General features: G+C 32.1%; 1 protein-coding gene across 1 annotated transcript; it reads right to left on the bottom strand.

Annotated features, from left to right (window-relative positions):
- Window positions 1-1399: 1399 nt before the first annotated feature.
- Window positions 1400-7230, bottom strand: LOC118046817 (sucrose synthase 2). The gene is made up of 15 exons (XM_035055861.2): window positions 6996-7230; window positions 6777-6909; window positions 6457-6608; window positions 6015-6207; window positions 5676-5794; window positions 5346-5562; window positions 5125-5220; window positions 4846-5019; window positions 4313-4429; window positions 4050-4216; window positions 3296-3520; window positions 2852-3173; window positions 2511-2755; window positions 2297-2435; window positions 1400-1971 (listed from the first exon to the last, which is right to left on the bottom strand). The coding sequence occupies exons 1-15, from the start codon at window positions 7091-7093 to the stop codon at window positions 1933-1935; spliced, it is 2436 nt and encodes an 811-aa protein (XP_034911752.1). The 5' UTR covers window positions 7094-7230; the 3' UTR covers window positions 1400-1932.
- Window positions 7231-16429: the final 9199 nt, after the last annotated feature.

The raw sequence follows: 16429 nt of genomic DNA, 5'->3' as shown, positions 1-16429 counted from the left end.
GTACCGTATGAATATTTTTTCCGTCGATGGAGTTAACGAGGAATTGACCGTTGAAAGGAAACGAGGGAAGGAAAGGAGATAAAAAGAGAGAAATTTCGCAGGAACACGTGATACTGTTTGGGGGAAGTGGTTCTTGCGGTAAAAAAGATGTGTTCGAGTTGCAGACTTGTCAGACGGTGTCAGGAGAACCCATGCTACTTTTTTCTTAGGCAATGATAGACCCATGGCCTTGGGGGCAGTGCTTCATCTGGTTACAATGCAGGACCACGACAGAATATCACCGTTTGTGTGGGAGAAGGAATTAAATGGATAAATCGGGCATCTAGCATGTAAAATCTAAATAAAAGATGAAACCATATAGAAACAAAAAGTTTGAGTGAAATAATGTACTTTTGGATTTCGCTGCTGTGAATCGTGATATTTAATAAATCGTGTTGTTATCGTCGTTTATGATAGGAATATATATTAAAATTTAAAACTAATATTTAATAGCTTATTATAAAAATAAAAAAATATCAAAATCAGAATTTCATAATAAAATATGATCAGAGTAGGGATTTCATAACTATGATACTTTTAAATTATTATTATTATTATTTGGTGTGATTAAATCTCTTCTCTAATCTAGATTTATCTTATTAATTCACAAATATATTTATTAAATCATTCATATAATTTATTTAAATAAATCTTCATTTAATTATAATCAACTCATATATGACTATTTAAAATCATCTATTATTATAAGTTTGACTATATTATTAACTTTAAAAAACAAAAAACAAATATTGTATTGAACAATAACTTTTAAAAATTTTAATTGGAAATCTAATATATAATTTTGACTTATCAATTATATTTGAAAAAAATCATAAAATTATAATTTTTATTTAAATTAATCAACCAACCAAATCAATTAATTCGTCAATTAAGCTAAATAATTTAAATTTTACATTGTCATACCTTTTTTAAAGAGAAACAACTATCTTATACACTTAAAAATAGCAATACTTAATAAATATACACTTCTAAATACAACAATATAAAAATATATTATTTCACCATATCTTTATCTAAGATATTTTTGCTAACAGACACTCCCGTGAATTCTCCAATGATTCTTGTATAACAGCAACAAAAGCATAGAATATGCTACATAGGTAGAACAACCAACCATACAGCAAACTGCCCACCTGATCCCTCTCATATACTCATTCCAGCTGACTTATCATCGAGGCCTTCAGCTAGGAAAGGCCAAGACCTTGAAGAACCTAATGGCTTTGCATGCACTAGGCTTTAGATCCAAAAGTGAAAGCTACTGGAACATGAATCCATCAACTAATATAAAACCACTAACTACGGAACAAGTTAACTTCTTCTTGCTTGTGTAGCGCCAAAAAAACCAAAAGAAAAATCAATATTTCAGCTGGTTCAGAGAAGACAGAACACATACATCCTCACAGGATGTTAACTGACTTGCTCAAAGATTGATTAACATGTCAATCCTGTTCGTTGTCCACTTAACGAGTAACAACAGATAAAAGTACAAATATAGGGCCTTTATACCGACCAATTGGCGGGGCACGCGGTAGAGGTGCCATCATTTGCCATTCTCTCTCTTTATTACGTTTTTATTTTTGAGCGAACCAGGTGATCTAGCAGTGCCTACTTGGAGGAAGTTGGTGCTGGAAAGCATACCTACTAGCGCTGGCCAAAGTGCAACTCTCGGGGAGTCTATTTATTTATTCACAACAGCATGGATACACAGCCTTCCTTGAAACATTAACCAGCATAAGATAGCTGCAAAGATCATTGTACGCAACAGAACTTTCTACATGCCACCCGCATGAATTTATTTATGTACCATTATAACCGTGTTATAGTGCTGCGTCTGATTCATGGGGGCGTCTCGGTTCCTTGGGAAGCAATAGCTTAATGCCGGTCATCAATTGACAAAGGTACAGTTTTCACCTGGAGATAAAAGGAGCATGAACATGATATACCAGATGTTTGAGGTTGCACTTGGACAGAACATAGAACTAACAATTCCAGAATTCTACATATAGCAATCAGAAATAACAGAACTTACAATAGAACATCTGGTTAGAACTTTGGAAACAAATAGACATTAATGTGGAACTAGAATGAATTCCGAGAAACTATCCAAGATTGCATTTGAAGAGCCAAGAGCACAGTTATGAGACCATGTTTCTTCTGAAATGGTCTGGGTAAACTAGCCAGATTGCCAATTACGCTATCATCTTAATAATTATTTAGAAAAGGGTTAAGCACTCACCAAATCACGGAACTTGAGAATGTAGAACATCTCGAGATATCTTCGGGTCTCACGCCTCTCAAGTTTGGAAACATACTTCCAAAAACCATATACACCAGCCAATGTCATCAGCCTTTCAGAGTAAATCTTCCATGTATAACTACAGTATCAGAAGATCTAAATGAGCCTCAGAAAGCATAATCTAATGGTGCCAAATACAGATTGAGATACCAACCTTTCATAAATCCGTTGAAGCCCAGCATCAGATATTTTTTTCCAGTAGCTGGGGTCGTCCCTACATTTTTCAAAGAAATCTGCCATAAATGCAGCAGCCTGATCAGGATAATACGGATCAATATGGAATCCTGATACACCATGCTCAATAATCTCTGCCGGACCACCATGGCAAGTGGCAAATGTTGGAAGGCCGCAAGTCATGGCCTCCACAACAGTGAGTCCAAAAGCTTCATAAAAAGCAGGCTGCAATAGACACAGAAGGAGGAGAGGGTTGGGAAGTCAATTATGGTTCCTGAGAAAATCTTTAACACAATGAGAGACCACAGTAGCACTTTATACCTGCACAAAGGCTCCCTTGGTGTCTGCTATGTAGCGATAAAGCTCTCCATTGCGTGCTCGATTTGTTTGGGCTGTTAACCATCGAAATTGTCCATCCAACTTGTATTTCTTCATAAGTTCATGCATCTTCTCTATCTCCTGAATTTCTTCCCTGTCGTTGGACTTCTTAACATCAATGTAACCAGCCACCACGACAAGGTTCACCAGCTCCCTCAGTCTGGTATTCTTACCATAGCACTCTACCAATCCTGTTATGTTCTTGACCCGGTCCAGCCTTGCCATGGAAAAAATTATGGGCTTTGACCTATCGGTCAGAGTACCACTGCATCAATATAAATGAACAATCAGATTTCATAAACAAGCCTAAGCCTGATCTTCATATTCTAAATTTCCAATTATATAATTGAATATTGTTCTTGAAGAGTAACACAGGACTATACTCACATCCACTCATCAGTCTGCTCAGAATCATATAACATCTTTTCTATTGAACCATGTAGGGTTGTAAGTCTTTTCTGATTGTCAGAGTATGGGAAGTAAATGTCCATATCGGCCCCAGGCGAGACGATATTGAACTTTGTATCAAATACATTAATGCCATGAACAACCCGATATAGCCCTGGAAGAGTGAAAGCAGTGTGGCTCTCATACTGACCAACAGTAGTCTTCCTGAAAGAACAAACAAGCATACAACAAGTGAAGGGGTTGTTTGACAAGAATCACTTAAACATCTAAGCGAAATGACAAAGTTGTAAGATCAATTTCAGCAAGTGTAAAGTGTAATTTCCAAAATAAATTAATTCAAGTTCACAGCATATATTCTAATGTAATATCATGTTATATTTGGACAATTGGAGACCCATCTGAACATCAAGCACAAAGGCAGAGTAAAACACAAAATTCATATCTACATGAGGACAATCTCATGGATGTTATCTACAATATACAACACCTCTGAAAAATTTCCTGAAATACACTTAATCTACCATTTTTTTCTGCCAGTTTTGTAAAACAGTTAACAGGAGCACTGCAAGATCCTTCACGTTTTAAGTTTTCAAAGCAAGAATTTGAACTCTAAAAAACTCAATCCCCAAAGAGTTCTTGTAAAAAAGTGGATAATAAATCCATAATCATCATATCTGATTGCATAAGCAATTATAAGCCAAAGCAAGTTAGTGGATTAAAGGGTAACACTTACGTTCCTGCAATCTCTTGATATGTACTTGTGATGATAAAATCAGCATTGTTCATGGCTAATACATCAGCAGTGAATTGACATGAGAAGTGGTATTTATCATCAAATTTTTTCCAATAAATATCTGAATCAGGATACTTTGTTTTCTCCAAGGCATGGGCAATAGTGCACTGCATATTTCAAAACTTAAAAAATGTAAACACTCCTTTCGATAAATGATCCATGGGGACTGTAATTCATATTTACAGATAACAATCATAGCAAACCTGTGTGACACCCATCTTGTAAGCCAATAAAGACGCAACAAGGTTCCCATCACTGTAGTTGCCTATAATAAAATCAGGAATGCCCTGTAACTCAGCTACAATTTCACTGGCTGCATCCTGATTATAAAGGTATAATAAAAAAGAATTGAGAGAGCCACAAAATGAATAAATGAAAAATAATTTAAAACTTTATGCTTAAGCTACATGTACATTAAGGAGAAAGGAGGTGATGATGGTAACAGGAAGAGGCAGTAAATTGACAGCTGCATCAGTGCAATGGTAATACAAAAATAAAGCATAAGATGTAGTCTAACGAAAATGGAAAATTGTCAAATGACTGCAGATATGTTTAACTGATGATAAAAGTGAAAATCTCGACACATGATACTCATTAATTATATGGATACCATGAAACTATGAGCATGTCAAAAAAATTGATTACAGTGTTATCAAGATTTGATAATAATAATAATAAAATAAGAACTATGAATGGTACTTCCACTTTATAATGATATAGGATAACCATGTTCTACCTCAGCAAATGTCTCCAAATATGGCCACACATCAAACCTTGAGATCCATTTACGGAGAATCCCATGCTCTGATCTAAAAGGTACTCGCAGAATGTGAGTGTGTTCTGTTCCACTGACTCTTTCCAGCCTCTGGTTGCAGCTAGTCCCTTTTGAATCAGGTATTAACCTGGTCACCTTCAAGAATCGATGGAAAATGTATTACAAAAAGAGGGACAATGAACAGCTATCAAAGTGATAAAGTTGAAGAAATGGACCCAAGATAAGCATAAATGCACTTACAATTAGAATCTTAGGCTTGAAGTCCAATCCCTGCTGCTGCATTCTAAGGAGCATTTCATTCTCCAGAGCACGGACTTGGTCCAGGATATAAACAATCTAGAAGTACATTAGGAACCGTCTTAATAAAGGAAATAACCATGTAGAATAAATAAGTATGAGTTCTGCATGCTGCAGAGATGTAAAAAAGAAAACATTGAAGGTTGAAGGAAAGCCACACATACCTGCCCACCAGTGTCAGGCAAACCTAAAACATTTGCTTGCCCAAAGTATCCATGTGGAGACAAAATAACAACATTGAACACCATTGGTACTCTCCCAAGGAATGTCTCTAAAGTTGAGGGATCAGGAGCTTGGAGTATGTCCAAGAGAAGATGCATCATCTCCAGTACCCGAGCTGCAGTATCCCCCCACCCTCTCTCAAAACCCATTCCTTGAAAGCTGAATCAGAGTGAAACAAGAAAAGAAAATCTTTAGGCACGTACAAAGAGTGTTCAACAAATTAATTTCACTGTTAACATACATCCAACGAGTTAAAGATACAAGATCCTTACGTATATTCAAACTCAGTATACAGTGTTTCAGAAGGAAGCTTCGAAATGTACTCTTCTGCCTTAAGAAGAGCAGACTGAAGTCGGGATACACTTTTTATCCGATCATTCAACATTAAGGCCTGCAAATAATCCTTAATTCAATCATTTAGCTCCACCGAAATCCCATACTAAGTACTATTCCCATCACCCCTCTTCCACATGTTTTAAACCCAAGCCATGTGAATACCATTATAATAAATTCTGAATGTGCAATAACAATCAACAATAACATGGAGGATAAATGCCTAAATCTGGAAGTGATAGGCACTCTTAAAGGAGGCCCTTCCACAACATACTTACATGCCCTTTGTATTTGTGGACTCGGAGGAAATCAAGTAAAGGTTCCAAGGTGTCTTTGTTACGAAACATATTTGAAGAAAGATGTCGGTTGAGGAACTGAACACCGTTGCCAATTGATGATGAACGGGTGGGACGAGGAAAACCGGCATTGAAGGGCTCAAAATCAAGCTCAAGCACATAAGGGTCATTAGACCTATTCAAAAAAATTAAAAAGAGGTCATTAATCAATGACCCAAAGAAAAGCATAGAAAAAAAAAACCGAAAACATAAAAAATATTGCACACAAATAGCCCAAAGATTTTTAGAAAGAAAGTGTCCACAAAAAAAATTATAAATAAACAAAACAGAGTCATGGATACATGAGATGTTCTGTAGCGATATGATAAAAAGTAAACCAATAATTTAACCGTAAAAGGAAAAGAAAGAGTGCGAAGATGCTTACGGGCCATCAACAAGTTCTTCTTTGAAACGAAGATATTCTGAAACAGTCAATTCCTCCACCTTCAGTTGGGAGACATCAACACGTACAAATTCCCAAACTCCAGGTCTCGGACGAATTGATACGGCCACAAAAGGAGGCAGAACTATGGCTTCCTATACATATCACCATCAATACAATTTTTTTTAAAAAAAGAACATAATAGTATAATTTGTTCCAAACTTTGTAAATTCACAAACAAAAAAAAAAATCCCAAAGCAACTAACTAAGAACAAGCATAAATTATAACAAGAAGTAACTAAATAAAAAGATAATAGACTGACATGCGCAGCTTTGAGGACTTCACTAAATGGACCTTCTCTGAGACTCAGCCTTGCTGCATCATCGCACACGATATTGTCCAGTTCATCTATCAGATTATTCGGATGCAGAATTCCTTTTCCCTGCTCCACATACCTTCCTTCCACAATACCAATACAAAAGTCACTACTTCCAGTAAAACAAAAAAAAAAAAAAAAGGAGAGAGAAATGATGGTAGAAACCTGGAGAGGAGAGAGACAAGCACGTTACGGTGAGCGGAGAGAGTGTCCTGCACGCGATCCCTCATGCTGGGAATTCTTTCAAGCTTAGGGTTTGCCATGATCGATCAAAGAGGAAGCTGTGTGGTCTAGTATGGTCTGGGTGATCAGGAATTAAAAAACTAGTTGGAGATTGGAGAAGAGAGAGAGAGAGAGAGAGAGTGTGTGTGTGTTCCTTACTTTGTTAAGGCTTAAGGATGGGAAAGAGGAAGGCAATTTATAGTGAATAGCTGAGAAGGACAAAATGAGAATTACGTGTTTGATTTTTGAACGATCGCTATTGGGAAACTGTCACTGTTAGATGCTCAAAACAAGGGACGAGGGTACTGAGTACTCGGCGCTGGCGGTTTTCCTTTTTTAAAAAAAAAAATTGGCATCTGAATTAGGAGCTGTTTGGAAAGTTTTATTGTTTGTTTTTTAAAGTCTTTTTTGACTTTTAAAATGTATTAAAATATTTTTTTATTATTTTTTCAAAATTTATTTTTGATATAAAAACATTCTAACAATTCAAAATTAAAAAAACAAAAAAACAAGTCAAATTTTGGCAAAACTGCTGGTGAAGCCCACCAAACACGCCTTATTCCACCAAATATCCCGCCACTTGTGTGTATTATCCAGTTAATGTGTCTTTTTGTAATTTGATAATGATTTGAGATGTTCCTGGAATTCTATAATTGGATCGATACTTTTTACTATGATTTTTAATAGTTTTTATATCATTCATTTAAAAAAATTATGAGTTTGGTGTTTTATCATTTCACATTCAAAATCAAATCTAAATGTGTTATTAAATATATTTTAATCTATCACTTTCTTTACATTAAAAAAACAAATTGTTGGGTCCGTGACAATGTACAAGGAACATATCTAGTTTGTTCTAAATAACTATTTCAAAGATGACATAAGAAAGATGGCTGAGTTTGAAAAAAATAAAATAAAAGCAATTTTTTTTAATTCTTGCAGTGGTGTACTTGATGATAATACCGAACTCCTAAAACATGCTGACGATAAAACCATTGAATGCCATGTTAATGAATGACTCCTCCTGGTCCTCCCTCCTTGACCAGAAAGTTACATAGGAAACAACTGAACTTTATCCAGTTTGTCTTTATATTTGAAAAATAAAACAACTGAACTTTATCCAGTTTGTCTTTATATTTTTTTAAAAAAAATTAATTTTTTTTATATACTAATATCAAAAATAATTTTTAAAAAATAAAAAAATATATTGTTTCAATTTATTTAAAAAAAAACTTAAAAATAACTACTATTACAATATCAAACCATCTAAAATTAAATGGGAAGTTAATTTAATAGGGAAAAAGAAAAAATTGGCAATGCATTTCTTTGCACACTGTTGGCAACTAGAATTTGTCGTCTTCCTCTTGATAAAAGAGCAAATGAGTTTTTCTGAAGACAGAGGATGTTGACCGAACATCCAAAGACGTCTAGCCCAAAGGTGGGCTCCAACTTGACTAGCCGGCACCGCACCCGTTTCCAGCGAGCATGTATGGCGAGGTGCAACCGGTACCGGTGGAGGTTCTCAGTCATGGGATCTCAGGGCAATCAGCTAAACAGTATTTGCACCGAACGAATGATCCTTTTACCTTTTTCTTTTTATTCCTTAGCCTAACCAGACAAGATGATGCTTCAGCGTGTTCTCTGTAGCATCGTTTTTCTCCCTGTTGGTCGATCTTTATTCGTTTATATTCGAACAAAAAACAAAGCCAAACCAGTTTTGCTCAACTATTACCTTTGGATGCTCCTTTCCCGTTTCCTATTCAATTTACGTTAATCGATGTGCGCTATGATTGTTCTTTTAATGGTGGAGGTATCTTCGTATTTTTGCTGTGGGGTGTGTAATAATTTCAAAGATGCAAGGGATTAAATTGAAGACTAAAAAGAAAGGACTAGAAAGAAAAAAAATAAAATTTCGTGATTGATTTGAGGTACTCTGAGCCTCTCAAGGACGAAGAGACATCAAAAGACAAATTGATCTGTGATAATGCTTTTCAAATTCATAAAGGGATATTTTTTAGCAAATCTTATCCCCAAGGTGGCGGTAGGTTTCTCCGAGCCAATCTTCACATACCCAAAACGCATCTTCATCATTTTTTGAATGTTTCAGCGTACGAATAATTGAAAGGTTAGCTTGAGAACTAGTTATTTCTCCCTCTCAATCCTCTTCCCGAGAAGTGAAAACTGGAATGTTTGCTGGTGATGTGAATCCCGTGAATATATAATTCAGAAACCACCATCTGAGAAGATGACGACACAAAAAGTTAAAAATCTGAATAAAAAATATTAATTCGAAGATAATTAAGAATCAAATGTATTAAAAATTATTATACATTAATAAGTTAATTTGTGATTTTTATCTCAGCAAAAATAAAATGCTTACACAAGCAAAACTCAATGTTTATTTATTAATTGAAGCTGTTGAAATTTACATTAAAAGATTTTCTATGATTAAGGCGATAATAACACCTATGGAGTGAATTAAATGTTTCACTAATATTAATAAATAATTTAATTTAATTTATTTAAATATAATAATCAATAATAACCAATAATATAATTAAAGTGCTTAAAATAAAAGATAAGAGAGAGAAATTACAAATTCAGTTTTGAATGTGAATCAACAAGCTTATATTAACACCTCAAATGCCACATCGTACTTAAGTATTGTATTCTTTCACAGTTTCACTAGCTCAAGTAAAAAAAAAAAAAAAAACCCTATTTAAAGCTTATTCCCAATCAAAAATATTATTAGTCTAGTTTGTGTTATCACGTAGAATATAAAGATTTACATTTAACACTAAAAAATAATACTTAAATTAAGTTTTATTTTTCTTCCTTCTTGGACCTTTGTCATGCTTTTTAATGTATTTGTTGTATAAAACCTATTTAAAGTTTATTCTCAATTAAAAATATTATTAGTTCAATTTTCATAGAATACAAATAGCTGGTTATTTCTAGATAGCATTAGAAAGGGATATAGTCCACCATAAAAAATAGTGATTGATAATGCTTAGAACTTCAATGACAAGATGATAGTAGAGCTCCATGTCAAGTAGAAAATCAAGTATTCCAATTCCAACCATACAAGCCAAAGATGAACAAAGTTGTAGAAGTTGCCAATAAGAATATCAAGAAGATTATTTAAAAAATGATGATCACCTTCAAAGATTGGCGTGACATGTTGTTATTTACCCTTCTCCACGCATATTGCATTGCAACTAGAACTTCAACAAGAGCTACCTTATTTTTTTGGTATATGGAATGGAGGCGGTGATACATTTGAAAGAAGATATCCCATTGTTAAGAGTATTGATAAATTCTGAGCTAGAAGAGACCGAGTGGGCCAAAGTAAGATATGAAGTATGAACAGCTAAACATGATCAACGAAAAAATAATATCTGCAATTTGTCATCACCAACTGTACCAAAAAAGAATGGCTAAGATATATGACAAGAAAGTTCGACCTTAAGTGTTTTAAGAATGAGATCTAATGCTAAAAAATATATTGCCTTTATCAGGAGAAGACGAGAGTACATGAGCACTAAATTACGAGAGTTCTTATGTAGTGAAGAAGACTTTCTCAAGAGAAGCTCTAAGATTGTATAAAATGGATGGAGAAGATCTAGCTAGACTTGCGAATTTTAATTATGTAAAAAGATACTATGTATGATGTATCCAACTTTCTTTCTATGTTAATAAAGTAAAGTTTGACCGTGAATTCTTAGTGTAAAGAACCTTTCTTTATAAATTGCATGATCTCACAACATTTAAAATCCTTTTCCTAAAAACAAATCTTATAAAGAACTGGTTTTGTGCATGATTGCAATAAATGAATCATAATATGCTCAGGATGAGATTTAAGCAATTCTCAATTAAAAGGTAACCAAACAAAATAAACCAAAGCTAACTATGAGATGGAACCTTGTCTCTGAATAACATTTTAAATTACATGGATAAATGGTTGGTAGTAACTCTATAATCACCTACAAGTTCTTTCAATGATTTCAAGAAAAAATCAATGATATGTCAAGTGTTATGATTCACCAAGCAACTCCCTAAGAGATGGCTAAGTACCTAAAAACCCAAATAGATTACCCAACCATCAAAGTTTATCGTATAAAAATTGCATTAAATAAAGATGATAAAGTTTTCATGAATCGTGAACTCACAAAACAATTACATGAAAATCACTACGGTGATGAGGTCAAGATTTATCAATCCTAATTAATCTTACTGAAAATGAGTAAAGGTCATTCTTTGATACCCCTATAAATAAATATATCCATTGTAGTCCTAATTCTAGCCAAAATAAAGTTTTTTCGTAAGATAACCCCTGTTAGGATCATACCCCATATTAGGGGCAAGTATTAGAAAATAGTAAGGATGTGGTTGGAAAACCCAAAAAAGGTAGAATACCTATGAATAGAATCCACGATTGAGGTTGCAAACCCAAAAAGAAAAAAAAGAGCTTTGCTAAAATAAAAAAAAAATCTTGAAAAGACACACGAGTATCTAAAAAACAAGTAAAGGCTTTTCCTATAACTTCAACAAAAAAAGAAAAGGAAAGTCATTGAGGAATTTGCAAATGAATAAAAAAACATGTTTAGGTTTTCTATTAAGGGTTTAAAAAAGAGAGGGCATTGAGTAAAAAGATTTCAGGAAAGAAAAGTCAATTAGGTGTTCGATCAAAGGTATAAAGTGAAAAGAAAACTTGGAAAGATCTCTTTGTCTCAATTCCTAAAAGTAAAGGACTTTGATAGCATATCATATGCACAAAAAAGGATGAAAGAATGTAAAGGAATGAAAGTGATCATCGACCCATGAAGACCCTCAAATATTATTTGAGCCTATAAATTCCTTTTCTTTAGTAGCCATGAAATTGAGCCTTCATTATATACCTTGAAAAGTGTTTTCTAATCAAGCAAACGAGAAAGATTGATACACATGCTCCTAAAACATAAAAAACCATTCACAAGAGTCATGATAAAATGAATAACTATTTATCTTTTTTGAGAAAATTCAAACACAAGACTTTAAACAAGTATTTGATCTTTTTTTAACTCAGCAAAATGGGTCATCTCCTAAACCAATCACCATGATAAAATATCTTTCTTAAGGGACTAATACAAATTATAAGAGTTGCATGAACATTGCTATTTGACATGGCTTTGAAAAATTTTCAAGCTTTCGAAAAGACAAAGTAAATCTTATGAAATCCTTGTTAGGGAAAACACCCTAAAATAAATCCTAAATGTGTGTCATGTGTATGTGATAGAAGCATATGAAAAATAACATTTTCATAAGGCAAAGAGTTATAAATGCATTCCTAATTTGGATAGTATTTGTCATGGCCTAAATACTCATAATAAGAAGGCAGCTACAAATGTAGCTCGACGATCAAGATTTGAAAATAACTCACCCAGATTCGCTTGGATAAACTAGAAGATGATCCGAAAAAAATGACTACCTTGAAAATTACAACCCTCAATAATTAAAAAAAATGTGAATAAATATGGGCGGTTATATTTCAAAAAACATGCATTGCATATGTTTTAACCCCAACTTTTAAATAGTGTTGGTGTATGATTCGTCAATCTAGAGGAAAGGAGGAGAAATTTGCACGAGAAAATGAAAATCAAGAAATGACAAATAAATCCCATCCATATGGTGTGGACAACTAAGGCCATAAGACAAAACATTTGTTTTAAGAGTTTACCATTTGAGGGTATTTTATTTTGAATTTTGTTTTAGGAAAGTTTTGAAGGATTTTGATGAAAATCTTATTTTGAATTTTAAAATAGACAGGTCACTCGTGAAAATAGACTAACTTTAGGGAATCATGGACACTTGCTGAATTTCCTTTTGAATTTCAAAATGAGCAGGTTGCTGAGAAAATAAACTAGTTTTTAAATTTCAAAATGGGCAAGTCGCCTGTGAAAATATATCAATTTCAGGGAAGTATGAATGTTTACTGAAATTCTTTTTGAAATTTAAAAAGTGATGGTCAACCATGAAAATATACCAATTTTAGGGAAGCATGGACGCTTGTTGAAGTTTGAAAAGAGCAGGTTGTCCGTGAAAATAGACCAATTTCAGGGAAGTACAAACACTTTCTGAAGTTCTTTTTGAAAATTAAAAAGGCAGATTGTCCATGAAAGTAAGCCAACTTTGAATTTTAAAATGGGCAAATCGTCCATGAAAATAGATCAATTTCAAGGAAGCATGGACGCTTGTTGATTTTTTTCAAAAACTTTAAAAAGAACAGACCGTCTGTGAAAATAGATTAGTTTTCAAATTTTAAAAGTAAAGTTTTTGGATGGGTGGATCACCCAACAAGTTGGATAAACACTTTTTCTTTACAAACTTAACTTGTAAAACCTTTGATGAAACTTTGCTTCGCAAACATTGTAAAGAGAGGCACTTGTTGTTATCTATTTTTGACCCCATAAAAAAAAAAAAGAAGAAAAAGGATAAAAAAATCCAAAATACAAGAGGATACACATTAATAAAGCCCAAAACATTGCCTAAGTTGATGGTAAAGGACCAAAATTAAAAGTGAAAAGTTGAGGGACCAAAATATATAAGATTGATAGAAATAGTGATTCCTTGACCCTTATGACATTGCTCACGCCACGTGCCCACGTGCGACATATAGTTAGAGAGAGAAAGCGTGATTTGAGTGAAAGGAGCAATATTTGGAAGAAATAGAGCAAGGAAATAGGCAAACTTGGTTAATTGGTGGTGGTAAAGTCTTTTCATTGCTTTAATTTTGTTTATGTTGTAACTTTTTTTATAAGGATTGAAAATCCCCAAATTCTATGTAAGTTAGGGTTTATGTTAAATTAGTACTGGAAGAAAAGATTTGTAAATTGATAGAATTATTTTGGTTTAAATGATATAGTTAATAATGTAAACAAAAGAAAATTTCAAATAAAATATTGTTTTTCAAATAGTTAATGATACATTGGTAAATAAATGATAGGGTGAAGAATTAAGCCAAATAATGTTAATACTATTGTTTTAAATTGTGTTAGTAAGAAAGATTGGTTTGGGTTCTGGTGTCTTAAAAAAATTCAAGAAAATTGTTAATAAGAATTTACCACATTGAGTTAATTTGGTTTTAATATTTTGGTTGTAATGTAAGAGAGAATAGTGTGAAAAATAGACATGACAAGTATACATATATATGTTGAAATAAATTCTTAACACATGGAAAGGTTAAAATTTAACTAATTGAAATGTTGATGTTGTTGCGAGATTCGTTTGAAGTGAAGTCCATACTCTTAAGAGCATGCATCCCATAAACTCAAGATAAGGGTCCTATCTCTTAAAATTTTGTTATTTCCAAGTAGGCTATTATTTAAACATTAATAGTTAGTTTTTTAAATGATGAAAATAGATATTTAAAGAATTGATTTACTTTCAGGATGTGATAATATGTTCAAATAATTGATTTTTCTTTGGGATAAAATAATGTGTGCCAAGAATTTATTTTTCTTCAGGGTGGGATAGTGTGTTCCAAGAATTAATTTGCTCTTAGGTTGAAATAGTAAATTCGTTTTTTAGAATAATGAAGGAAGAATAAATTCTACCGTAAATGTAAAGATCACAAATGAAGGAGAATTTATGGTGATAATATTCTTGTACTTTTTAATGTATTCACGTTAAAATAATTAAAATTTGTCTAAAAAATTATATTCTAGCAAAAAAAGGGCTAGTGAAAAATGTAGCGTGTTGGTAAATAATATTCTTGTCCTTATTTCAAATCAAGTTGTCCATATATTTTCTCTTATTGTTTTTGCATTTGTTTTTATTGTTTTTTGTTTATATTAAATAAAAATCCTATAGAAAAAGAGATATTTTTTGTAACAAAAAAATAAAAAAAATAAAGAATTATACTAGCAAATCATTTTATTTTATTGGAATTTAAATTATAACTCTCTCACAAAATATAAATTAAATGCAATATAATCAAATTAAAAATCTCTAAAGAGCTCTCCATATATTGCTAGACAAGATATATCAATATAAATCTACCTTTTAGTTTTTCCACTTTGTTTTTTTCCACTTTCATTGACATTTTTAATCCTCAATCTACTCTATTAAACTAGCTTATCAAATTTTAAATTTATAATAAAAAATTTATTGCTAATAAAATATTTTCATGAAACGACAACTAATAATGAATCTCCATATTTGAATTATAATCTTATAAAAATAAAATCCCCACATGAAAACAATTGAAATACAATTTACAATTGAAATCTATGCATAAAAAACTATCTATATTGAGAAAAAAACAATATCAATCAAAATATTCCATTAGAGTTAGTGATGAGGTGGGTAACCCTTATCTGCTACTTGTAAAATCAACAAGTGATAGAAAATAAAATAATGTTTACAATTAAATCTACTTATAAAAAATTATATATATTAACAAAAAAGTAAATTACAGAGACAAGTGAGAGCAGTGGTAAAAGCCACATAGGGGTAAGAGAGGACAATTGCCCCCTCCCCCTCCCAATTAGAAACCTTCCACAGTAAGAGAAAGCATTTGATGGCGAGGTAAAAGCACAAGAATGAATGTCCTAGATCCTTTCTTTGATAGTCCATTCATCAATGCTACTATTGATTCCACTTTAATTATTTCATGGTATATAAGCTATGTCATTTTTTTAAATGATTTATATAAATTAATAGTAGATAAATCAACATTCAAATTAAATAAAATATAGAGATTTAACAGCTAAATCAAACATAATATAATAAAAAAAAAGAGTTAATCAAAACTAATATAAAGTTGTATTACTTTTCTATTTGTTTCATTATATAATTTTAGTTTTATTTTTTATATAATTAGTTATTGAAAATGTTGGGGTTTATAATAATTTATGGTTTTGTTGAATTAATATGTGTATGGAAAATATTATATGCTAATAAATATGAAATGAAATGAGTTTTGATGAATTAATAAGTATTTTATTATGAATTTCATATGAAAAATGATGATAATAAATTTACTAATGATTAAAATGAAATATAGGACAACTAAAAAAATTAAAGACATAATAAATAAATAAATAAATAAAATATTTAATATTTATGTTTAATCCACTTGTACAAAACAACAAGCTAGCAAGAACAACATTAATTTGTGACAATCCTTTTAAGCTATTATTTTAGATGTTATGTACCATATATTAGCATAAAATTGTTGTCAAGAACTTTCCCAATCCTTGAAAAATTTAAAATAAATAAATGAAAATTTATTGTATATATTGAGAAAGATATTTTTAATGAGATTAAAAATAAAATCATTATAAAATAGTTTTAAAATTTTAAATCTCGAAGAGAACAATTATAATGTAAGTTTTTTT

The sequence above is a fragment of the Populus alba genome, chromosome 2 (assembly GCF_005239225.2).
Source record: "Populus alba chromosome 2, ASM523922v2, whole genome shotgun sequence".
Classification (NCBI taxonomy): Eukaryota; Viridiplantae; Streptophyta; class Magnoliopsida; order Malpighiales; family Salicaceae; genus Populus; species Populus alba.
The sequence above is the reverse complement of the archived record's forward strand: the minus strand, read 5'-3'. Positions and strand labels throughout refer to the sequence as shown.

Bases quoted from the DNA above. Each gene is read 5' to 3' on its own strand.
- LOC118046817 (XM_035055861.2), bottom strand. From the start codon at position 7,093: ATGGCAAACCCTAAGCTTGAAAGAATTCCCAGCATGAGGGATCGCGTG. The intron at 6,609-6,776 runs GTCAGTCTATTA...TGATATGTATAG, and splicing joins AAGTCCTCAAAGCTGCGCAT to GAAGCCATAGTTCTGCCTCC. The intron at 5,563-5,675 runs GTAAGGATCTTG...ACTCTGATTCAG, and splicing joins TATACTGAGTTTGAATATAC to CTTTCAAGGAATGGGTTTTG.